General features: G+C 42.5%; 1 protein-coding gene across 2 annotated transcripts in view; it reads right to left on the bottom strand.

Annotated features, from left to right (window-relative positions):
• Nucleotides 1-486: 486 nt before the first annotated feature.
• The window catches only part of tph2 (tryptophan hydroxylase 2 (tryptophan 5-monooxygenase)), a 36,798-nt gene continuing 11,581 nt past the window's right edge, over nt 487-25,703 (bottom strand). For both annotated transcript variants that reach the window (XM_018755771.2, XM_018755772.2), the window contains exons 6-11: nt 23,089-23,285; nt 18,306-18,441; nt 15,700-15,826; nt 1,564-1,659; nt 1,325-1,458; nt 487-737 (exon numbers count right to left, since the gene is read on the bottom strand). In XM_018755771.2, coding sequence (XP_018611287.2) covers nt 563-737; nt 1,325-1,458; nt 1,564-1,659; nt 15,700-15,826; nt 18,306-18,441; nt 23,089-23,285 — 865 coding nt within the window. In that variant the 3' untranslated portion in view covers nt 487-562. The remainder of the gene's footprint in view (nt 738-1,324; nt 1,459-1,563; nt 1,660-15,699; nt 15,827-18,305; nt 18,442-23,088; nt 23,286-25,703) is intronic.

Raw genomic sequence — 25,703 nt, 5'->3', positions numbered from 1 at the left:
CCATTCGCCTGTCCCCAACCACAAGAACACGTCTAGTCCTTTGATTCTGAATAAACGATCCAGCACTTGGGTCCAGCCTCCTCCGTGTCCTCTGTTCATCATGACAGTAGTAACATTTATTATTATCTTATTCTGTGTCTCTATTATAAATACTGAAGTCACATTTATTATTATTATTATTATTATTATTATTATTATTATATAAAACATGTTTTAGTGTATCCCAAGTGTTTCTTTAATGTTTTTTATGCATAGAAAGGTACATGATATACAATATATTAAAACAAACATTTGGCAAACTGACGTTAGATACCAACCATACCTAACTGTTCCGACTTACATCAAAATGCGACTTAAAGACTGACCGAGGACACGAAACTCGTTCACAACCCGGGGACTGCCTGTATTATTCTGTGGGCACATGTTGTTCAAGTAATATGCGTCATGCATACGATGCATATATAAGTATTACATCTTTTTTCGGTATTAAATCTCTTCTTTTAATTATATCAACACAAGGTACCTTTTACCCCCTCAGTACCACGTGTGCTCGAACAGGATGCTAAATTCCCAGGTACTTGTTCATTTTGCTCAGGGCATCGCACACTGTATTTAGGTCGCTGCGCAGGTCGTTCACCACGTTCTCGATGCTCCTTGTGTCCTTCAGCAAGTCGATGCTCTGGGTGTAAGGGTTATAATAAACAGAGAAAGGACGCTGAATGGTTTTTGCAAACTCCCTGTGGAGGGAGAACAAGAGAGAAAGAAAGGAAGTGAATGAAGAGATGTAAAGAGGCTGGGAGGTCTAGGTTTGTATTTTCACTAGTCATTAAACACTCATTCTGTGACAATTATGTTGGCTTTACAACAAAATGGATCCTTCACAAGTGAAGAGATGTGTAAATTGGTTTGTGCCTCCCAGCCCTCCGAAGAAACTAGGTACGACTTGGATGACAGACAGTCCAGCCTGTCTCAGCGCAGGAATGCAGTCGGAAAGGATAAGAAGCCAAAAACCAACATTGCCCAGCAATAAAATTACCAGTAAATGTGAATATTTTGTGGTTGCTTAGCAACAGCTGTCAATAATTCAGGAGTTCCAATAACATGAAAATAATCCCATGAAGCACCTGTTTTCTGAGCTGTCTTGTCTGAATCATAGATCAATCAGGTCAACAGATGTTTAAAAATAAAATAATCAGTAAACTCCACCCCAAGAGATACAAAAAAAAAAAAAAAACTGCATTGAAAAGGCCCAGATTGCAGGAGCTCTCTTTTAGTTTAAAGATGGTTGCTGCATTTGTCATAGCTTTTCAGGTATCCAAGTTACCTCATCTTCTCTTTGGCTTCTTCAAAACTGTCAGAGACAAAGTACACATCTTGAAAGGTAGTGATGAGGCACTCTTGGAAGCAACTGGTCCTCGGGTCGAAAGGCTTTACGGTAGCCTTGTCTGAAAGCGCGTGCTATGGAGCGACAGCAGCACATACAGCAGTGTTAGCCATGACACAGACACTTCCTCTGGACCAGGAGGAGAGAGGGCTTTTTTCCAGTTAGGAAGGAGCAGTTACCTTCAGCTCACCAATGGATGACAGCAGTCCTGCTCCATAGGCTCTCAGCTGTCCGTCCTGCTTGCACAGGCCAAACTCGATGGTGAAGAAGTAGCACTAGAAAGAAAACAACGAAACATCAGAAAAAAATCTGGAGCCAAAATCAGCCAGGACTTGACATTCCATTTCTACCATCTCCATCCTTTCTCCTTCTCTTTGGCCTTACATGCAATCAGGAGATGTGGTGCAGAAAGCTCAAATGAGCACAGTACATGCATGCCTCAAAAATGGCCAGCTTACAGCCAGTCTGAATCAGACAAAGCTCTTAGTCATAAAAGGCCATGAGAGTAATGATTCATGCGGCTCAGTCAAACCAGACTCATTTACTGCAGGCAGCTGGTGAATCCTTCCAATAAATCCAATCTGCCAGCCATTAAACAAATCTAACCTGGATTGTCTGCACAAGCCGCCTGTAATGAAAAAACTGTCGGTCAGAGCAGATGTGCTTCCACTCTAATCAGGAATTTCAAAACACTTCCACAGGCTTCATAAATGTTTCCTTATTTTCAAAATTCATATTAAACCATTATATGGTTTTAGGTCAAGGTGAGCCTTCCATATATAATTGCGGAAAGTGTTTAAAACAATAATTCAGGCAATATTCAGCTTCACTAGGTCAATTTATTGCAGTAGGAATGGAAATGAATATATATACACACACATTTTCAGAACCGCTTGTCCCTTACGGGGTCACGGGGAACCGGAGGGGACACACCCAGGACGGGACGCCAGTCCGTCGCAAGGCACCCCAAGCGGGACTTGAACCCCAGACCCACCGGAGAGCAGGACTGCGGTCCAACCCACTGCGCCACCGCACCCTCCTGAATATATATATGTATTGCAAATATAAGAATACATACATTTTCTGAGCCGCTTGTCCCATACAGGGTTGCGGGGAGCCAGAGCCTACCCGGCAACACAGGGCATAAGGCTGGAGAGGACACACCCAGGACGGGACACCAGTCCATCGCAAGGCACCCCAAGCAGGACTCAAACCCCAGACCCACTGAAGAGGAGGACCCGGTCCAACCCACTGCGCCACCACGCCCCCCAATATAAGAATAACGTAGTATAAATACATATGAATAATATATAAATATAAATATAACTATAGAAATAAATATAAATGCAAAAAGCATTTATTTGGCTTTGACCACTATGGTAAAATTACAAGATGAACCATCATTACAACTGCAGCATACAAAAGGAGTTTTATATACAGCTCTGTTGCAATTTGGGAAGAAAATTTTGGTTTTCTAAACTGAGCTTGACTCGGCTGTGGTCAATTTCGCCAATGTATCCTGACTAATCCTGATTGTACATTAATGTAACATTTTTGTGACATGTTCAACTTACTGCATGAATGCAAAGTGAATTAGCCTTAAAAATAATGAAAGAAAGTGTTACTTTCATCTACTAACATATGTCAAGTCTTCATTCAATTTCTAAAAATGAAACATTACCAAGACCTACAAGCCAAATCATCAATTCCAAATTCTGAATAGCTCCACAGAGAGGATCTCTACAACTCAAATAAGCATTTCTTACGATAAGAAAATCCATGGCTCATTTTGTAGTTTTTATCACGCATCTTCCATCCATCCATCCATCCATTTCCTTGATCGCTTGTCCTTCTAGGGTTGCAGTGGCAATAGGGAGAGCAGAGAAGCCCAGACATCCCTGTCCCTCTCAACTTCCTCCAGCTCAACCCAGGGGATCCCCAGCTGCTCCCAGGCCATCTAGGAGATATACTCTCTCAAGCAGGCCCTGAGCCGACCTCAGGGTCTCTTCTCAGTTGGCCATTTCTGGTATACCTCCAAAGGGAGGTGCCCAGGCGACATCCTTACCAGATGCCCGAACCACCTCAATTGGCTCCTCTCAATGCGGAGGAGTAGCAACTCTACTCTGAGTTCCTCCCGGATGGCAGAATTCCTCATCCTGTCATGGAGAGTGAGTCCCACCACCTTGCAGAGGTGATTACTCAGAGTTCATGACCATAGGTGAGGGTAGGGGTGTAGATCAACCGGTAAATAGAGAGCTTTGCCTTATGGCTCAGCTCCCCCTTTACTACCACAGTGCGGCACAGAGACTGCATTACTGCTGCCACTGCTCCCAATCTGCAGCCGATCTCATGCTCCCTTCTGCCCTCACTCATGAATAAGATCCCAAGACACTGAAACTCCTCCACCTGGGGCAAATTTTCTCCTCTTACCTGAAGGGGGCATGCCATCCTTTTCCGTGAGAGAACCATGGACTCAGACATGGAGGTGCTGATCCTCATACCAGCTACTTCACACTTGGCTGAAAACTGTTCCAGTGCGTGCTGGAGGCATCCATGTGACAGTGCCAAAAAGACAACATACACACACACACACACACATTTTCAGAACCGCTTGTCCCATACGGGGTCACGGGGAACCGGAGCCTACCCGGCAACACAGGGCGTAAGGCCGGAGGGGGAGGGGACACACCCAGGACGGGACGCCAGTCCGTCCCAAGGCACCCCAAGCGGGACTTGAACCCCAGACCCACTAGACAGCAGGACTGTGGTCCAACCCACTGCACCACTGCACCCCCATTTCAAAAAGACAACATCATCCACAAAAAGCAGAGACATCACTTTCTGGCCCCCACATAGAATTCCCTCCTGACCTTGTCTGTGTCTTGATATCCTGTCCATGAAAACCACAAACAGGAGAGGGGACAAGGCATAACCTTGGCGGAATCTAACACCTGCATTGAACTGGCTTGACTTAATGCTGAGTATGCAGACATATAGCTCTCGCTCCGTGTGTACAGAGACCGAATGGCCTACAGTAGTGGTCCCATTACCCCATACTCCTGAAGCACCTCCTACAGAATTTCTCGGGGAACACGGTGGTAGGCCTTCTCCAACTCCACAAAACACATGTAGACTTAATTAGTGAACTCCCATGCCCCCTCAATTATCTGTGAGAGGGTAAAAAGCTGGTCCACTGTTCCATGGCCAGGACAGAATCCGCATTGTTCCTCTTAAATCTGAGGTTGAACAATTTGTCAGAGCCTCCTTTCCAGCACCCTGGCATAGACTTTCCCAGGGAGGCTGAGAAGTGCGATACTCCGATAGTTAGCACACATTCTTCGGTCCCCTTTCTTGAAGATAGGGACCTCCACCCCAGTTTGCCAATCCAAAGGCACTGTCCCCGAGGTCCATGCAACATTGCAGAGGTGTGTCAGCCATTACAACCCCACAACATCCAGGGCCTTAAAGCAGGTCCGGTCGAATCTTATCCACCCCTGGTGCTTTGCCGCTGTGGAGCTTTCCAGCTACCTCAGTGACTTCCACCAGGGAAATGGACTCTGATATCCCGGAAGCCTCTGACCCTGACTCCTGTAAAGAAGGCATATCTCTCGGGTTAACATTTCCTCAAAGTGCTCCTTCCACCCTCCAACAATGTCTTCATTTTAGGTCAGAGTTTCTCTACCTTTGCTGAGCATAGCTTCTCCAACCCCTCTTGAGCTGCCAGATGGTTCTCCAGAACCTCTTTGAGGCTAACCAAAAGTCATTTTCCATGGCTTCTCCAAACTCCTCCCATCCTCTGGATTTTGCTTCTGCAATTGCCTTTAATGCTTGCCAGTAGCTACCTGCTGAGTCAGGAGTCCCCAGAGCCACCCAGCCCCTAAAGGCCTTCTTCTTCAGCTTGACGGCTTCCCTCACCACCGGTTCCACCAGCAGGTTCTTGGGTTGCTGCTGTGACTAACACCAACAAGCTATTGGCCACAGCTGCGCCTAGCTGCTTCCACAATGGAGGTTATCCACAGGGTCCCTTCAGACTCCATGTTCCCTACCTCCTCCAGGACATGGGAGAAGTTCTCACAGAGGTGGGAGTTACAATCATTCTGGACAGGGTCCTCTGACAGTCGTTTCCAGCACACCCTCACTATGTGCTTGGGTCTACTGGGTCTGTCCGTCAGTTTTCCCTGCCAACTGATCTCCAGCTCACCAGAAGATGGTGATCTCAGCTAAGCACCTCTCTTCACCCGAGTGTCCAGAACATGTGGCCTCAAGACAGATGAAACAACTATGAAGTCAATCATTGACCTTTAGCCTAAGGAGCTCTGGTACCAAGTACACTTATGAGCAAGCATCCTTGTGTTCAAACATGGTGTTTGTTATGGACAAACCATGGCTAACACAGAAGTCCAATAGCATTTCACCATCCCGGTTTAGATTGGGCAAGCCGTTCTTCCCAATCACCCCACTCCAGATTTCCCAGTCATTGCCAGCGTGAGCGCTGAAGTCCCCCAGTAGGTCTATGGAGTCTGTAGATGGGGCCCTATCCAGAACCCTACCCACTTTCTCCAAGAAGGTCAAATACTCTGGATCAGCTTCTGGTGATTCATCAAGAGGAATTTTCATATGATTGCTGACTCTCTGCTGAGGCCCTGAATGAACACTAAATATCTTCCTTCTACATTGTGTATTCACACTAATTTTTATAGTGTTGCCATGCATATTACTCTTAATTTGTTGCATGCTTGTGCTACAGAACCAATGTCACTCAGACAATACTGCTGCCATTGAATTTTCTGACTCAAGATCTACACACACACACACACACACACACACACACACACACACACACACACACACACACACACACACACACACACCCCTGAACCACTTGTCCCATACAGGGTCACAGGGAGCTGAAGCCTAACCTGGCAATACAGGGCATAGGGCTGGAGGGGGAGGGGACACACCTAGGACAGGATGCCAGTCCATCACAAGGCACCCCAAGCAGGACTCAAATCCCAGGCCCACCAGAGAGCAGATCAATGTCCAACCCACTACACCACCACATCCCCCACACACACACACACACACACACACACACACACACACACACACACACACACACACACACTTGTTCTAAATGAGGTCATGGCCAACCAGAGCCCAACCCAACAACAGAGGGCACAAGGCTGAAGGGGGAGGGGACACACCCTACCCATCCACCACAAGCAGGACTCAAACCCCAGACCTGCCACACCATGGGCCCCAGCGAAACCCACTGCGCCACCACACCCTCAAGCTACAGCCACACACACTGGCTGAAACCGCTTGTCCTAAGTGGGGTTGCGGCGAACCAGACCCTAACCCAGCAATACAGGGCGTAAGGCTGGAGGGGGAGGGGATACACCCAGGAGGGGATGCTAGTCCATCGCAAGGCGCAGGACTCGAACCCCAGACCCACCAAAGAACAGGACCCAGCCAAACTCGCTGTGACACCACATCCTCAATCTACAGCCAGAACCTTCATAATTTTTGTTGTTGTGGGCTACTGGGTTATCAGTTTCCGCAATACATATGACTCATTTCACCTTAGTCATCCTCATATAATCTGAGACACACACACAAAAACTGAATTCTTTGTGAAATTGCTAGGGAATGTTTTCACATGCCAATGATAGTAGTCATGAGAAAATAAATCTGAATTAACCAAAGTCCATGTGAAAGTGTTACAGTGCAGGTCAGGCAGTGAGAACAATTTAAATACTCTGATATTGGTACGCTGCAGTTGACTGAACACACACTGCAGTACATGCCTGTATATCGAAATTGATTGAAGTCATGAAGATAAATTTTCAAGAAATAATCTGGAATCAAAATGTTGTATTTTATTCTTATTGCATTGCAGCATTGCATTTCATATTTTTGGGTATTAAGCAAACTCTGGAATGGGAAGAGAAGATGGGTGGTTGATAAGCTCTTTCTGGCCCAACAATGAGAAAATACTTCGTTTTGATCTATACTAATAACATTGTTTAGGTTTTCTATTACAGCAGATTACATTACTGTGTGTATTATTGTTCTATTAGCCCTCTAATTAATTATTTTTGACTCCTCTGTCTATTAATCTGGTACTGAATGTGCTCCCCAACTGCTTAATATGTTCTTCCACTGCTTTAAAGCACACACTAGAATGCCTTGAGGGGGACTGGGCAACCACTGGTACTTTGATGCCCAGAGGTTAATTTCTCTCAATTTCTTTGTGGGAGATTTTTTGTTTGTTTGTTTTGTTTTCCTCTCCTCAGCTGCCAGTTGGCCTAACTGGTTAATGTTCACATACCATCTGTTTTATCTCTTTCGTTTTGTGTCACCAGTCCTAAGTTGTTTGCTGCTCTGCTTTCTGCCTTTCTGTTGAGAGGAGCACTCCATAAAAATAAATTGAATTAATCAGATTTTGTTTTGAACAAATGTTGTTCTGCTGTTCGAGGGATATTTTTTATAGCCAGAGCCAGAAGAAGCTATAAGCTAGAACCTGTTCTCTTATGAATGTATTTGTTTATTTATTTATTTAACATAGGGAAAGCTTTAAGCTGTAAAACTGGCTTCATGTAACCAAGTTTAACATCTTTATCATTGATGTTCATCAAATCCACTGGTGTGGGTGTGTACGTGGGGCAGTGATCCAGCAGATATTTTTCAGTTTGTTGCTGCTCTCTGCATGGACATCCAGGGCTGTCTGCTAGTCCCATTTTGTATATGTCTACCCTGAATCGGCTGTGCCCAGCGTGTAATCGGTTTAGGCACTCCCAGCAGCGTCGGTGTAGCTGGCTTCCAGGCAGTTCAAAGGATGGCACTGGGATAAATGTGTGTAGCCATGAGTCACCGGTCTTTGTCCATTGCTTTTGCCACTCAGCTTTTGCCCAGGCCTTCGGTGACTTGACAGCAGTGGTGGCGATCGGTGCACCACGCACCGATGGAATGGCCTTTGAGATTTCAGGCAGAGTTGCTTTTGTGCCAGAGGTAATGGCGGTTAGGTGACTGCAAAGCAATGAGCTTTTATCAGTTAAGGATTGTTTTGTTAATGCTATGCATTGTGCATTTCTCCTGATATCAAGAGGCAGTATGCCACTACAATAGGTAGGTAATTTGTTGGTGTGGAGCAGATGCAGCCAGATACAGTTCTCATTGTGGTGTTCAAAGCGCAGTCTACTTTGTTAATGTGGGCACTTCTAGCCCATACTGGTGCACAGTATTCTGCTGCAGAGTATATGAGTGATATTGAGGTTATTTGTTGCACTTTGAAGTTTGCTCCCCACGAAAGGCCAGCTAGTCTTCTCAATAAGTTGTTCCTTGCATTTACTTTCTTTGACAGTTGGTCTAAATGGTGTTTGTAAGAGAGTGTTCTGTCAAGTGTTACTCCAAGGTATTTTGGGAAATTGTTTGAAGGAATGGCATTCCCCTTGCATCTAATTTTCAGTTTGTAGTCTGCTAAGGCATTAGTAAGTAGAAGCAGCTACATACAGTCTTACTGGCATTGAGTTTAAGTCTCCAGTGTTGAAAGTATTCACTTTGTTTAAATGAGAACTTTGTCATTTCTATTTATTTGAAGTTTTTTGCTGCAGTTAATAAAGCAATGTCATCTGTGTAGATGAATTTCTTGGACACTGTTGTTGGTATGCCAGCAGTATATACATTGAACAGCAGGGGAGCAAGAACCGATCCTTAGGGAACACCATTTTTCAGGAATCTTTTTTTACTGCTGTCCTTCCCTACTGTCATTGTGAAGCTTCGGTTTTTTTGTCAGAGCTAGTATAAACTCAACTAATATCTTGTCCGGAATTCTTTGGTATAGTTTCATTGCTAGAGCTTTGTGCCAGACTGTGTCGTATGCTGCTGATAGGTCAATGAGCACAGCATCGCTTTTTAGGCCTTTCTGAAAGTTCTCCTCAATGTTTTCAGTTAGTAGCATGACTTGGTCAGTGGTGCATTTTCCCGGTCAGAAACCAGCTTGTTCATCCGGCAGCTGTGGGTCAACTATTGGCTGGATGCGGTTATAGACTAATCTCTCGAGTAGTTTGTACATAATGCACAGCAGGCTTATAGGTCAGTAGCTACTAGCTTCTTCTGATGGTTTATTTGGTTTAAGTATCCCAAGCACTTTTGCATGTCGCCATATTTTTGGAATTTTTTCTTTAAGGCATACGTTATAGAAGATCCTAAGCCACTTGATGGTCTGTTTGCTAGTATTTATGATGAATTCTGGGTGTATGTTGTCCGGGCCTGGATCTTTACCAGGTTTGAGGCATTGGATTGCAATATCCATTTCTTCAGGTGAAAATTCTTGATATAGGCCCATATCTGCTAATGGTTTGTGTAGCTCTTCTTTTAGTTCATTGAGCACGTAAACATTTTCTTGAGTTCTCTAAATTTGCCATTTTTGATTAAATATGTGGCCACATCTGCAGCTTTCACAGATGTGTTGTTAATTTTTGTCTATTTCCTTGTGCCAGTGAGTCTATGGATGGCTGTCCATGCCATCCTACTAGAATGTGAGAAATCCACGCTTTCCACTGCTTTTCTCCAGCGTTCTTCTCTGGTTTTGTCTAGGTGCTCAATTAGTTTGGTAGCTGTGCTTTGTGCTTCTTCATTAGTTTGAGCGCTTTGGTGTTTCTTATATAATTCTTGACATTCTTCGTCCCACCCAGGAACAAAGAGTTTTCCTCTTATGAATGAGACTGATGAATGTGACTGTTGTTATCTACTTAACTAGTACTTTAATTAGCACAAATTACAGGCTTTACCTCCTGTAAAGGTGCATAAAGAACTATTTCCTTGTGAGGGAGGGCAAGAGTCAGCAAAAGTAAGAGGTTGTAAAAGGGTGGAAAAAGTGCCGTAAATCTATGTATTTATGAAAATTTACAAAAATCAGCAATGCATTTGTCACATTTTGATTACTTTGGGGGGAAAAGCTTTTCAGTAGATTATCTTTAACAGCTCCTCATAGTAGCAGTAACTATCCAGATTCGACAGAGGGGGTTTATAGAGAACCATCTGGAGTTGGCCACATAAATGAAGGTAAGAATGAAATTGAACTTGGCTTTGCTGTTCACATTTCATAGGGTCATATGGCTGGCTTTAATGGGATTACTCTTTCGTCAAGCTCAGTTAATCTATGGCTTCTGTTTTAGCCAAAAATGCAGTGGCGTAATGTGGACTGCATGTATGACTACATGGAAGAAATAGTGCTATTCATAGGCAAGCCCCATAAAAGCTTGCACTTAGTTTCAAACAAATGAACCTACAATTCTACAACTTCTTTCAACTCTATCCCATGTAAACAAACACTGTTTTTCCGCAGGTTACTGTCATCGCTGAAACGTTCCGTGTGCCTTGGACCTGTCGCTTCAAACCGCCCTGCGAGCGTCACAGAAGGCATAAAAATGATTTGTTTTACGACTGCCCCCCGGCCCACGGTCTGAAGGGTCAACATTAGTCAACAGGGCTCCTCTCTGTTTGAGATATGGCCCTGTCAACTTTGTTGGCCACAGCTGGAGAAGGGTCCAGTTTCCCAGGATTCAAAAGCAATAGTGTAGTAGGTCTGACATTTGATTTTAGCTGCTGTGAGTTACAACAATTGGGAGTGAACTGACCGCTTAATTAAAAATAGTAGTGGCCTATATACTGTATGTGTGTACACATATGTGTGGCTACTAAAAGCAAACATTAGTTTACATTAGCGTATGATGATTTCAGTATGAAATGTATTTCAGACATGTGCACTGTTAGTCTATACTGATGTGAACAAGGCAGCTGATCACATATGACCAACCGGAGCACAACTCTGGCCTTATGACAGAGCTGTTTTATGTATTTTTATATAATTTACACACTCTTGGAATCAGAATCGGGACTCTGAAAAGTTATGCCTCCTCGAAGGTCTAAACAGCACCCTTGGTAAGAGGATATGTATTATTCATGAACTGATTAATAACTTTTGTGCAATGGGCTCAAAATAAACAGCTAAGATTATTCTAAATAATTCAGTGGCTAACCCTCCACACCCAGACGGATGTGATTTTGGTCACACGGCTCCATCATGCTGGTCAATGGAGCCAGTGCCAGCTGTCTTTGTTAATTAACTCAACCCACGTGCAACTTATATAACTAATACAATCTACACAGGTTAATGTTGGACTTTATTAGTGGTTCATACCTGATGTGAGCCCAAGTTCAGTAGACAGTCATAAATACTGTATTACAAACTAAACTACAGACTAAAACTTTTTCCCATAAGCAATGACTATGACAGGAAATTGATTATTTAAGATACTTTGATGAAATGGGCAAAAACCCAGTCATATGCAAAAAGTTGATTACAGAGTACTCTTGAGGTGTTGACTGTAAAATACACCACATAACAGTTCTACCTAGATATCACTTTGGAAATTTTGGATAATAGTTTATGGATAATTCAAATATACTCCATATATTTGTATTAATTTCTAAACTCTAAAAGTCCCCTGCTCTATCACATTTTTGAGGGCTGCACATTATTAATAAGGGCTCTTGTCGCGGCTACATAGAAGTGTGCCTCAATCGACAACAGCCGATAATTCACATCTCGGTAGCAGTCAAATCAACAACAGGGCTACAAAGGTCCACATTTGCATGGCTATGGATCCAACACACAGGACAAGTGAAAAACACGTCATATTTGAAAAGCATTACAGCTCCTGTCCTGACCTCTCAACAATGTTATCGGGCTGCCACAGCTGCGTCCACAGGAGGTGAAATAATTCAACACATTGCTCTTCGGAGCGGGAGCACCCTTCGCTCGACCCATCAGGCTTCCACTGGGGTCTTTCCAGGCAGGATACGCAACAACAGTGTTGGATTGCTCGAGGGACACCTCACAAATGATGGGGTCCCAGGTTAAAAAAAAAGCAATGGGGAAATTGAGAGAACATGTGGCCAAAGAAGGAAAGCGTTACCACGGCAATGACTCAGCTATTGTCCCCTTGCCATGGTTTCTTAGAGAAGGAGGCAGCATCCCTGCGGTCAAGGCCACTGATCCAGCTTGGGGGCAGAGTGAGCACCTCTATAAAGCCAAGAAGAAGCCGCCGTGCTATCAAGCAAATCCGAATAAACCTCCTGACAGACAAGCTTAATCCTTGAACTATCACAGCCGTAGCTACGCATGAGCACCCCGAGGCTCGGACCTCAGTTACCTTCTGCAATTGTTTGATTCTTTTTTTTTTAATTAAATTTGATTTCAATTCCTTTCTGTTCTCACACAAATTAAACTGGGAAGAGATTCAAGTTTACAAAAGGCAAAGCCATTTACTTTTCTCATGGAAAAAAGTCACCAAGCAATGTAATTTAACATATTTAAATGTGTTCCCAGTTATCTTTTCCTGTTGTTTTCTTTGATTGTTTTAGCATATATCCCATAACATTTAAAAACTTTATATGATGATAATAATGTATTTATCATACATATCTGATATGTACATAAGTTTTAAAAGAGACCCTTTCTATTGCTGCAGGAGGAAAATGGTGTACACATTAACACCACATTCACAGGTTGAAGATCTCCATTTATAATGATCACAGTAAAATGCTGTGAACTGGAAATGCTATGTCATTTTCCTCATCGTGTGTCTCTTTGATGACCTCAAAAAGGCCAGACTGAATTTCAAACTCTGATAGCCCAGACGTATCCTTTTGCCTTGGAAACAAGTCCTACTTTCCAATCATGTTTCAGCTTCTCATTTCTTTCTCCTGCCAAGGATGTTAACCGTATGTTCTGAAAATCCCTGAGAGGTGTTGTCTCATCTTTAAATTCATCTAGTCGCCCATTTTAATATTTTGAGAAAACCAGCCTGGCCCATGGCAGCATTTCATTCATCCTTTCTTGTAGAGGTTTACAAAGGCAATTCAGGTAATCAAAATTTTCTTAAGGAAGCAAAAGCAAGTCCAGTTTTTTAACCACTACACCAACATACCTGTTGCCATTTCTATTATTAATCACTGATGCAGTTGGATTATTAATGAAGGACCTGAAGGACCTGAAGCACCTTATTTGGGAGCATGTCACTTCTGATTTACAATCCTCAAATGCACTGTCTGGATCCTGCACTATACTGCACATTACTCAGTGCTGTTCATCACTGACTGCCCTGCGTGGCAATAAATGAAAAGGAAAAATAAAACACCTCAATTTTCCTATTGAACAGTAGCTACAAAATGTTTTATATGGGGACCAGTCCTGAAGAGGGGACATCTTTTCAGGTATATTATCCCTGTGTCCCTTTGCTGTACAGTAACCATGCTGGTCCCTGGAGCCAAAGCTCCCATTAATGGAAGGAAATCATTTGCTCCTCAGACTGTAGAAGACTGAACTTCTAGGCACAATTGAAATCTTAGCCTTTGCACTTATAGTCAAATCCAGTCTGTGGACCCTGAATGTGTGATGTTTCCATCTCCTGCAGACTGCCCGCTTTCTTGGAGGAAACTGTCCCTTAAAGGAGCCGCTCTTTTTTTTCAGGGCTGTTCTATATGTAGGCCAGCTTGGTCTTTTGAGCTAGTTTCTATTCAACAGCCGCCATTGAAAACGCTGTGCAAATCCAGCACTACACTGTCAGCTTTTGGTCCTGCTTGTATTCATTAATGAAGTGGAGCATCTGAAAGCAAAATATTTGTAAGATCAAGCAGCAGTTCGGAGACAGAGGATTAGGTCTGAATCATAATAAAATTATCATGGTGCACAACCAACTCCATACAGCTGAAATGGATTTATATACAGTGTGGCAGTTATTCAAAATCGGTTCTTTCCGAAATAGATTTTTTTTTTTTGTGCGACTCGTCTATTGTGTGAGTCACAGTTGTTTACCAGTTCTTGGAAAGAATATTAAATGCATTGTGCTCCACTGCCCTAAAAGCAGTGAATATACAAAACAATATTTCAGGCTCACGTCGTACTGTAAACACACAAAGAAGTCTGGCCGTCAGAAGGGTAGTGTGCTGAAGATCACACACAGTTTTTGTTCACATGATGCTTCGCTGCACTGACTGCATGTCCCAGGCCCATTATGATCACCGTGAACCGGGTGAAAGCACGGTAAACTCCGATCGCATGTGATTATCCAGTTCCGTCCTGAAGATGTCAGCTCAGACAGGAAGCACAATCACACCGTTCCCATCCCCTGCAGCATACCTGTGTCGGGAATTGATGATCGTTGCGAAGGTGCTAAAATGAGCCAATCAAGAGCCCATCCATCAGCAGCATGGATGCTGTAGCAGCTATCTCGACACAGAGCTCCTGTAATGTGCCCTGGAACTGTAGTACTAATGTGGTAACATCGGGGGAGAGTGATGCTTCTCGCTAGGACACTGCTCTGAATGTCCTAAGCTGAACTCTGATTTCTGGGTCTTACAGTATATACTGCATGCAAAGCACACTGTGTGGGGTATTAATAAATTACAATATGTCTGCTTTGGGTGTTCGCTATTTTAAGCAAAATGGAGCACAATGCATTTTCGACACGTTCCAACAGCTGGTATTTTGAACATAGTGTTTTGGAATTTGCTGCAGCTCTGCCACCAGTATGTTAATGTACTTTAGCAAGAGAAATGTAGGACATTAATTCAGTTGGAATAATAATGAAGTTATCCTGGTGCATAATCAAATCTATACAGCTATGTAAGACAACTCTGCATTAAAAACACATTGAGCAAATGTTCCAGTACTTGCTCCAAGATATTATGAGTACAGGCACATTTATACATTTGGATATTGTACACAACATGCAAAGTGGAAAGCATATGGGTTGGGCATACAGCATAATGCAAATAGGATTTATATGATAGTGTTTTTCAACAATATACTTTTGTAATAATCAAAATACGTCAAGTTACCACTGGGATCCTGCACTGCAATATTTTTGTTCTACCAATTCTGCAGTCCATAAAGAGTTAAAAGCAACAATAGTAAACCTATGTCCTGCTTAATTGTGGTGAATGAAAAGCACTTCACAAGCTATTGCTTACATCACAAGACTTTCGTAAGTTCACTAAATATCCAGACCAACATGTATAAAGGGACCATTTAATTTCAGTGATTTATGCATTTTAGGCATACAACTCGCATGTGTATGTATTGTATGTGAATGTATTTTCTAGCACCGCATCATTATATTTACATCATCATCTCGTAAATAAGCTGGATTTCCCTTGGGCAGATGAACACTAAGAATTGCTGTTTTACCATGCTTTTGCAAAGAGGGCCAGGATGGAAGTAAAGGATAGCCGAGGAAGGTACTCACCGTGGCCAGCTTCTGCACGTCTTCATCGGAAGCCCCTAGAGAAGCCAGGCCGATTTCCTGGGAGAACTGGGCAAACTTGGCATCTGCCAGTAAGGGCACGTGTCCCAGTAGCTCGTGGCACGTGTCCCTAGAAGAAACAAAGAGCATGGCAATATCACTGGTCAAGCCTCAGGGAGGTGCCAGGGTGCTGTGGCAGATGCCGGGGTCACAGGGCACTCACTGGACGAGATGCACAATTGCAATAAATTCCAAAATTAGCTCAACCTCATGATCAGCTTCAGAAAAAGAGAATGTAACAAAATGAGGTCAAGCCACCCAAAACATCCCTTTTTGCTTTTGCATCTATGTAAAGCAGATGGTTTCTTTCACGACAGCAGCACCAGGGAAAGAGCAAGAAGATAATGTTTAACTAACAACCTCTGTCGACTTAATCCAATCCATTAAAAATGGGAAATACAAATTCTGTCAAGCTTCAAGCTATACCTGCCTTGACAGTAAATATTAACAAAGAAATTTATTTTAGCATCACTTGAAGGGCCATTGTAAAAAATTGGCATATAAATATATATTTCCCCTTCTGCTTTGAAATATCTCTCCTTATTTGCAATGGTATCCATAGGACATACAAATCATAAAAGGCAAAAATAATACAGGAAACTGCTTTCGTCTTGAATTCACCCCATTCCATGCTTTCATGCCAGGGATTTAATGCCTTAGAGAAAAGTTATTTCTTGTCTATGGTTTTACACTGTTTTATATACAGAATTTGAAGCAAGTTGTTTATGTTTTACCCCGGAAATAATGTCCTGAAAATGTGCAAAAAGACAAAAAGTGACAACAGCAGACAGCAGAGCCTGTGCTGCAGCTGATTTATACTCATGCAGAAGCAGCAATGGCATAAAGAAAGGTAATCGAAGAGCAGCAAGGTCAGAAACAATCGATTGGCATCGGCGAGGGAACTATTGTTTAGTTCAACGTGAAGCAATAGGAAGTAATCTTTTTTCAATTCTCTTGCACTTATAATGGAATTAAAGTCCAGAAATCAATAACCGAAATTTTCAGAGGTCAGTGAGAATGTAATTGTGAAGACAAGATTGGGTTACATTAATTTCTCATTAATCAACACTCAATAGTGGCAATGTGGGGAGATAAAAGGTCTGTCTATTCAACTGAGTAAATAATTTGTTTTGTTTATAATGGCTGTACATGGATATGTCTCATTTGCATTGTATTCACTACATTTCTGTTTTAATGACTGTACTGGCAGCTCCAGGTGTGGAATAACGCCTGTTATCAGCATATGACTCTTATCTTTACAATTAAATTCAAAAGCTTCTCCAGTTGAATAATGATATTAAGATGCCAAAAAACAAATTGTTTGCTCTGCATTCATCATTTGTCTGAATTAATCATAATATATCAGAGCCATACCAGTGAACCGCTATCATTTAGAGCTTTTATCCTCAAAGTAATACATGTTTATTTAATTTGAATTACGCTCAACCTGAATCATGCACAGTTCATGATTGACAAATCGAACATCTCTTTTTTGGGAAATATTATTCTGTCCTGTTTATGAAGAAGAAATCATTTTCTATTTTCAAGAGGCCAGATTTATCATGTAGCCATAATTATGTTGCATTAGTCTAAAGTTTTAAACAGAAACTGAGAACATAGTTTTAAAAGAGTGCAGAGTCCATCAGCAAGCTCCAGACTCATGTGTCCTGTGACGACATTCATGGCAGTAAGTGGGATCATTCTAACACTGTCAGCAATAATCTTATCTGTGTTCCACAGGTTTTTGCTATGGACACATTATGCATTCTGAATCTGCAGAGGAAATCCACATGTGGTCTGGATCCTTCTCTGATGAGATGTATCTTCATGAAAACCAGGTACTCTTATCTTCAGTCTTTCTGTGTTCAAATCAATGTGTTCTCTTGTACAGGGGGAGAACAGGAATTGAGGAGGTGGTACTGGAAGACCTGAGAGTGACACCTTCAAAGTTACATGGAACAGAATGATGTGATCCTTATTCTATGAAATATCATGGTGTGACCTGCATCTACTTGCAACATTTGCACCCTGTAACCTAGTTGCAAGAGTGTTTTGAGGTCAATACTATTCCATATCTCTTGGTGGAATCTGCATGTCATGACCTCGGCTCCAATACACAAATGCATATATTGTAAGCACCAAGAGTTTGTCTTTTGTGGTGTGCACATTTTCTACAAGTGTTTTGTCGCATGCATGTGAATCTGCTAACTTTGCAGCTGCACTATAATCAGTAAATTAGCTGCGAAAATACATCATTATGCGGAAGTCTTAGTTTTTAAATATTATTAAAAGGTTTAACAGAGTACCATGTGCTTAGGGAATATCATTGAGGTCACAGCATATACAGCCTAACCCTATAATTGATCTTTATGATAATTAATTCGCAGAACTGACAAAATCACAAAATTCCATAGGCGTTTTCAAAAAGAGTTATTATCACATCAATCTCTGTATTAAATTATAGTGAGGAACAGCTTCAGGTAAGTGACTATGATATGTAATAAGCAGAGAGCTATGCGATGGTTTTTATTACAAGGGCTACTACTTACGGTTCTGGTGTGTAGAGAGGGTCAGTGCTGTGTCGCACATACTGGGTGCAGTTGAACACTCGGTAGGCCAGGCCAGCCAAGAAGTCCCGAGGCGAGAGGTACCCAGCCACTGGGCGCACTGTGAAACCTGAACGCTCTGAAAGAAATCAGAATAGACCTCTTTTCATAGCTTACTTGAGGTCCAATTAGACTGCATACTATTAACACTTGTTAAATTGGGCTGACACTCTCAATACATTTCATCAACACATTTCCCCTTGGGTAAACAGAGGGAGACACACCCAGGGCTATGTTCACTTTTATGTTAAGTGAAAGAGACAGCATTAGTGACAAACAATCATGGGTTAACTGAACAACTCTACATCTGGGGCAAGAGGAAGTGAGGCTGTCACGTTCATATATGTGTCCATCCATCTCAATAAGTCACTTATTCATGCTTGCGGTTACGCGACCACAACAGAACATGTCACAGTTAATTTTGTCTGTATTTTAAGATCATTAACTATAGCTAAGAACACAAGGACACCATACTCCATAATTGTTTGGTTTTGGATGCATAATTTCTAATGGAACTGGTAAATGGTCATGTTAACAAGAAAAATCTACATACGCCTTCAAAGACTATTGAAAATGACCTGCTGACCCTTAAATATCACTTACAGTAAATTATGGTTAAATACTTGTTTTAAATGGTATTCTACTGTGGATGTATGCTATCTAGCCTAGCATCCTATGCTTGTGGGATGAGTTCTGGACTGTTGTGATTCTGCACTAGGACAAGCATTTATTGATAATAATTGGATTAACTTTTAAAAATTACAGTCAGGGCATGTAGGAAATGAGACCTGTGATGGCCTGTATTTGCATATGTGGGATTTAAAGCACAATTTCAGTCAGTGGGCATCTGGAGTTGAAAGCTACACTTGTGGGGAGTTCTGTCCAGGTGGAGATGATGGGCAAAGGCTGGCATTGGGAGTAAAAGGACAGAGATTGCAGATGAAGATGAGAGTCAGTCCCACAGTAGTCAGTGCTGCTGTTTAAAACGAGGTCATTACAGTGGACGATGTTCAGAAAACAGGGCAGAAGGGGACATTAAAGGGACCAAATATTCTACCTCCCATTTCTCTTAATAAAATTTACTACACTGTTTTATTGAGGCCATGCAGGCTCATAAAGATTCAAAGACCTCTCTAAATTATTTCTGTGGACCTACTCAATTAATTTGAGAAAAGGTGATTGATTATTCCCAAAAAGCCAACCATGTCACTTGGCTGTTACGAGTCCTGTACATTTTTATCCCAGCAGTTACACACAGTATCAATCAAACATTTACACCAGGACAATACCTGTATGGGAAGAACTGGACAAAACAGAAAACTCAGCACAAGCCACAGTTACTTTACATCTCTGGAAAATGCTACAGAAGAGCTGAAGATGTGCCAGTTGGTTTCCTGGTGAAACCAGAATGCCTTGTGGAAAAAAAAAAAAAAAATCTAGTTTCCAGCAAGTGTACTCACACTTTTGATTGTTATGATAATTTGCAGTTCAAAGACATATGACCTTCATCATGGAACTCTCCAACTTATTAAACATGGACCCAGGAAATCAAATAGCTGTTGCGTCCAGATGAAAGTCCAACACGGATGCGTGTTGCTGTAACATCTAAACACGGACGTAAAGTATAATAACCCCACATGCAGAATGTATTTATAAGTGCACGGTGAAAACGGCATAAAGTACAGTGTCGAGGTAAAACAAGAAACACAGGACAAAGAGACACAGTAAATTCTCACTAAGCTGAAAAGTGAAACACGAATCTGTGAGTGGGACTTGAATAAGGAGGTGTGACAAAATACCGGACTGGAACTCTGGACCTGGACAGGAGAACAAAAGGCAGGAGTAGACAGGACAGGCACCCGGGACTGGAACATAGACACCTATGGAACAAGACATGACAAACAGGCAACTAATGCTCACCAAGAGATTACAATGAAACACTAACTAAGAATCCTCAATCTATCCTCAGCCGCCTGCTCCTTTTATACCCTACTAACCACCAGATTATGAACAGGTGCACGGGTCTGGGTTAGTGGCACTGAGTGGCGCCTCCTCTGGCCGGTAGGGGTATTGTCCCTGTGGATCGTAACAATAGTAGTCATTTAAGCACAATTCTTATCCATCAAAAGAAGCAATGAGGCAGTTCACCAGGCCAATAAAATTTTATACAATTGCAAGTGTAGATTTCATTAAAACTTGGATGTGACAGACATATGATCAGTGAAAACCTAAGTGTTGTAAGTTAATTTAAGGACCTCATTTGTTTAGATAGCAAACAGGCCTTACATGGAGCGCTTATTCTCCACATATAACTGCACTTTTGAGTATTGATGTAAAGGATAAATGAGTAATAGGTCACAGGATCAATAGTATATGGAGTCTCTAATGTATAAGAAATGTACAGCCTCTGTACAGCATTCTAGAGGAACTTTGGAGTTTGTAATGTATAAGAGATGTGAACACCCTGTGAGTCATTCGAGAGGATGGTATCTGCAAAGAAAATGAATGGTGTTGTGTGCTAAGGTCGCTGTCAGTGTTCTTCCTGCAAGGTTAGGAGTTTTCTTTCTCTGCAGAAACAATTAATCTTTACTCCTCTGACTATCTCCACTGCGTCCGGCAGCCATTTTTGTTTCCGGTTGCATGTTAAATGAGCCGTTCCCGTTGCGATCTGGCAGCATGGGGCCTGCAGCTCTTTGCTGTACAACAAAAAGTTTCAGTGCACTCCCAGCAATGAAGAGACGACTTCTTTGAAGCGGTTTCTGAGATCTCCAAGTCTTATATTTAAAAGTTTATATTTCATTTGTTGGTCCCACCCATGCTTATTTTTTCGTTACCCTATAAATTCAAATGGTTCTCAACTTTGGGTAGCATGGAAGAAAGTTGTTGCTCAAGCACCTTGTGAGAGAGGAAATATGGCTGCTTAAAAGCAGGGACAGAGACCTGCAGTGAGGGTGGAATAATATGTTTTCAGCTAGGATCTCCCATGGAGCATCCAGGGGACAGTGGAAAGCATCTCACAAATGTTTGCATCCAGAAGTGGCTGCAGATGTGTTTCTCTTGTTTGTTTCTCCTCTAAGTGTTCCCCAGGCGTAATCGTAGCTTGAGGCAAATCATTTTCCCAAGGTCTTCGATGTCACCTACAATCTACGAGTTCCTTTGCTACACTAAAACTCTTTGTACTTTCAGTTACTTAAGTGCTATTGGTACCTTTAGTAATCTGCTTCACACTGCTTTGAAGTGAGAAAAACAAGATATTGAAGGAGGAGAGAATATTTGGCTGAAATATTGAGTAAACTGTTACAGCTCAAAAAAACTCACACTTGTAAAGCAGAGATGAATATTCAGAGCACAGCATAGTGTTCATTTCATAGCTAGAACCACAACCTGCATAAGCTATCAGGTAATTGTGGCACAGCTAGGAAGTCAGAAACGAGTAACTTGTTCAGTGTAACTCTAGAATAAGAGGAGTGCTCTTGCAGCTGCAGAATGACAGTTACAAGTGCAATGAACTCTCCCTGAATCACTAATAATTCCAAAGAAGGCCGATGATTGAGGAAGGGTCTTCACCACATGCTGATGGTCACCATGTGTTACTACCGTAGGTAGGAGGAGTGTGAATGGGGTTATGTCTATGTCTTAACATTGTTTAAACCCCTCTTTCTCCTCCAATGTTTCAACGAAAGGTAGGCACCCAGTCGGTGCTGCCAGCCTCTACCTCAGCGATGGCTCTGAGCTGTGCTATAAGCTGGGACCCTCAATAATTTAGCATATTTAGTGGAGCCATCATGGAAATGGCAGTGAAAGAGGCAAGCACTCAGTTAGGTAGGCCTGCTTTTCCTGTTGCCTTGGCCCAAGAGGCCCTAAAACACAGAGGAGAATCAACTGTGAACCTCAGTCTGTGAACCTCAGCCTGTGAATCTGTTGCAAGCAGCCTCATTGCTCCCTCGTGTTTTGTCGAAGAGTGAAAATCACCAGACGGCAATGAAGCAGTCTGCTTTTCCAAGGAAAGCATAGAAAAATTTATAACGGTGGCTGTTAGTCTACGGGTCTGTTTGGTGACTGGAATGTGCCCAATTTCTGGGTTTTGCTCCTGGGCAATCAAGGCTTATTTGTTAGACATTTGACTTTGTTCTAGCAGGCTCCCATTCATCGAGGGTGATCAAAGTCTTCTGGTCAAGCGAAAGCACATGCCTTGCTGCGCACAGCCTTATTAAGGCCACTTGTTGGAGCCTCTTCCTTTACATCTTGTGGTGAACCAAGTCTGAGTGAGATAAAACTCAGTAACATAGGCTAATCTAGTTATTATCAGTTTGTTGCTTTGATTGCTGTATTAGGTCACAAGACTTAAAGGGAAAAATTTAAGGTTACGAATGAAAACATTTTCTACCACAACGCAACATGTGACCAGATTTGAATCAAGTTATGATAAAGTTAGTGACATTTATCTAATACCTGGGATTAGCCACAGTGCCCATTTTTTCACTTGTGGTGCATTTGAGACTCTGACATAAAAAGGAGGTTTTTATTAAGATAAGCAAATGAGCACTCTGAACATAAGATAAGCAAGAAGGACTGCCAAGGAGTTCTGCAAAGAAGAAAATGTGAGACATGTAGGAGCTGAGAATAAAGCTGTCCTCAAGTGCACAAGATCAGGTGGAGATGGTTCCTCCCTTTATGTCATATTGCAGAAGAGGATGCTTAAAAGGCCCAGGGCGTTTGAATTTACCTCGAAGGAAGAGTGACACATCCTCCAGCTGAGGGATGTTGTCCTCCCGATAGCCACAGTGCTTTGTGAGGAGGGGTAGGTTCTTCAGGTACTCCCGGCAAGCATGGGTGGGGTACAGTTTTGTCAGCTCCCGGAACACTACTCCCCACGTCTTCACCTCCTCCTGCGTGTATTCGATGTGGGGGATGGGCTGTCCACTATTTTTGGGTGAATGACAAGGGTGAGGTGCCCAAAGATGGAGATGAGAGATTTGCCCACAGAAAGAGAACATTTACATAAGTAGGTACCCAGTGCCTCTTGAGGGCCATTCATCTCGTTCCATCAATCTGCTGCTCCGCCCAAGTTTATTCTACAGAGACCAAGATGTTTTCCGCTCCTGTGAAGCACAAACATTGCCTGCCTAATACCCTCAAGCTACCTCGAGCTGCAACATCCCCTCCCCCAACAAAACATAATGACTGAGACGGGGAATAAATAACTGTTCAAAATGTGTGCCTTGTAATTCCTGCAGGGCATGTTCACTTTTTCCTCTTACACATGATGTTGTCCAAAGCCCAGAAGTGTTTTGCTCCAGATGGTGGTGAGGGAGGGAGATTGTCATATGTATAGCAGAGCTCCCTCAACTCCCACCCTTGTTCCCCATTAAAAATCCCACGTGTTAACAATGCTCAGAATCATGCTGCCGCCATCTGAGCAGCCTGCTCTAGGTGAACCAGACTCCCATAAAAAGTTCTCCAGCACATGTCCCAAAGTGCTGCTCAAGCCCCACGCCAACTCGCCCTGCGATGACAGGAACACTTTAGTCCAAAAAGGCTGAAAGACTCCCTTGCTTCTTCCCCCTCACTGTGAGAAGAATCAAATAGAAATATTAACTCTGACAGAAGCATAGGATGTCCACTATAGCCCTGACGAGAGGCCCATGGATGTTTAAGTATTTAAACCTTAATTCGACACACAAGGCTGCAGATCCAAGAGAACTAGTTCCCCTATTAGAGGAATCCTCAAGTAATGAACTTTCAAACACTCTCGTCTGATCTTCCAACTTCCAACTACAAGAAGCTCAACTTGGATTTGAGTTCAGCTCTTCATTTCCTCAAACAAAACCACTTAAATTGATTTCATTCAGCTATTTTGTTATTCATTTAGTTAAGTGGGGCCTTAGCAGCAGACTGAATACATCGATAACTGCTTGTCTAATGAAGGGTTGTGGTTGTCTGGTGCCCATCCCAGAAGCATAGGGTGTGAGGCAGGGCACAATCTGGATAGGACACTAGTCATTCCCAGGCATTCAGACATACACTTATACACACCAAGGGCAGGTTGTGGGATTAAAACATCCATGTGAACCCACAGCCCAAGAGGTGAGAGAACACCAGTGCTACCCAGTGCACCACCATGCTGCCCCATTGAAGTATGAGTCATTGTAAAGGTAAGAAATTAAATTTGGATCACACATACTGTATATATTTACACACGCATGCATGAATGAAATCTGTATCTATTTTCAGAAATTAAGGCAGATGTTTTTATTTGACCCCAACAAAATAGAAAGTGAAATGGAAAATGAAACTGAGACACACACACACACACACACACACACACACACACACAGAACAACAGGGAATTTGCTCCCATTACAGAAATCCCCCTCCACCTTCCCAAAGCATTGACTGCCAAACAAGCACAAATGCTTTGCTGTTGTTCTCCTCTGAATAATTCATAGGTCTAATTATTGCCCCAGTCATATTTCCTAAAGTTGTAGAACACATCAGCAAAAAAACTGTTGTATATTTTACATCCGGACGCTTCACAAAACACCACTGGATCTTCACCACCAAAACCAAAGGCTTTTCTTCACACTGAGTGACAGCAAGTGTTGCCATCCATCACAGCACATGGAATTGGCTATAGATCTGCTTCTATTGAGTGACTGATCATTAAATGTTAATTAAAGAACTAAATGGGGGTAAAATAGTTAGATCAGCAGGGTTTTGCCCCAAGCAACAGAACCATTTTGCATTTTCATGTTCATTACTTATGTGACTTGCTTTCTTCTGAGGGGGAGCTGTGTTAAATAATTTTTGAGTATTTTTCTGAGCCTGGAGAGGTCTCACACGGCATCTCTTTGGAAACCACTTGGCAGAGCAGAACTGAGAAATACCCTCATAAAGGTGACACAATTCTTTAAAAGCCCCTAAGTGTGGTACCACGTACACATTTCCTTTAGATACCAAATTAAAGTTAAGGTCTGTGATTACATGTTAACTCTAAACCGCATTTCAACTGTAAAAACTAAAAAGAGAAGACATATTTTCAGTTGGGCCCTGAGCTATGCGTGGTACAGTGAGATTCAGCATAATGATAACAGGGAATTAGGTTCATTTAAGTATGTGGAACGATGAAGAGAAATATGCTAATATCAGGTAAATGGATGGCAAAGACAATATAATGGACAAAGATAATAAAGATAACCCTTGAGCGCAGAAAAGCTCCAAGGAGCCTTCTGATGAACAACGGGTTATAGAGAGATGGAGGCATGCTGTGAAAGCTATGTGAACAAACAGCCCTGTCTGTGAGGAACCTTCTGGCATTTTCTCTTCCCCCAGTGGCGCTCC

The sequence above is a fragment of the Scleropages formosus genome, chromosome 24, assembly GCF_900964775.1.
Source record: "Scleropages formosus chromosome 24, fSclFor1.1, whole genome shotgun sequence".
NCBI classification, from domain to species: domain Eukaryota; kingdom Metazoa; phylum Chordata; class Actinopteri; order Osteoglossiformes; family Osteoglossidae; genus Scleropages; species Scleropages formosus.
Note: the sequence above shows the minus strand (reverse complement) of the source record. Positions and strands in the feature narration are given on the sequence as shown.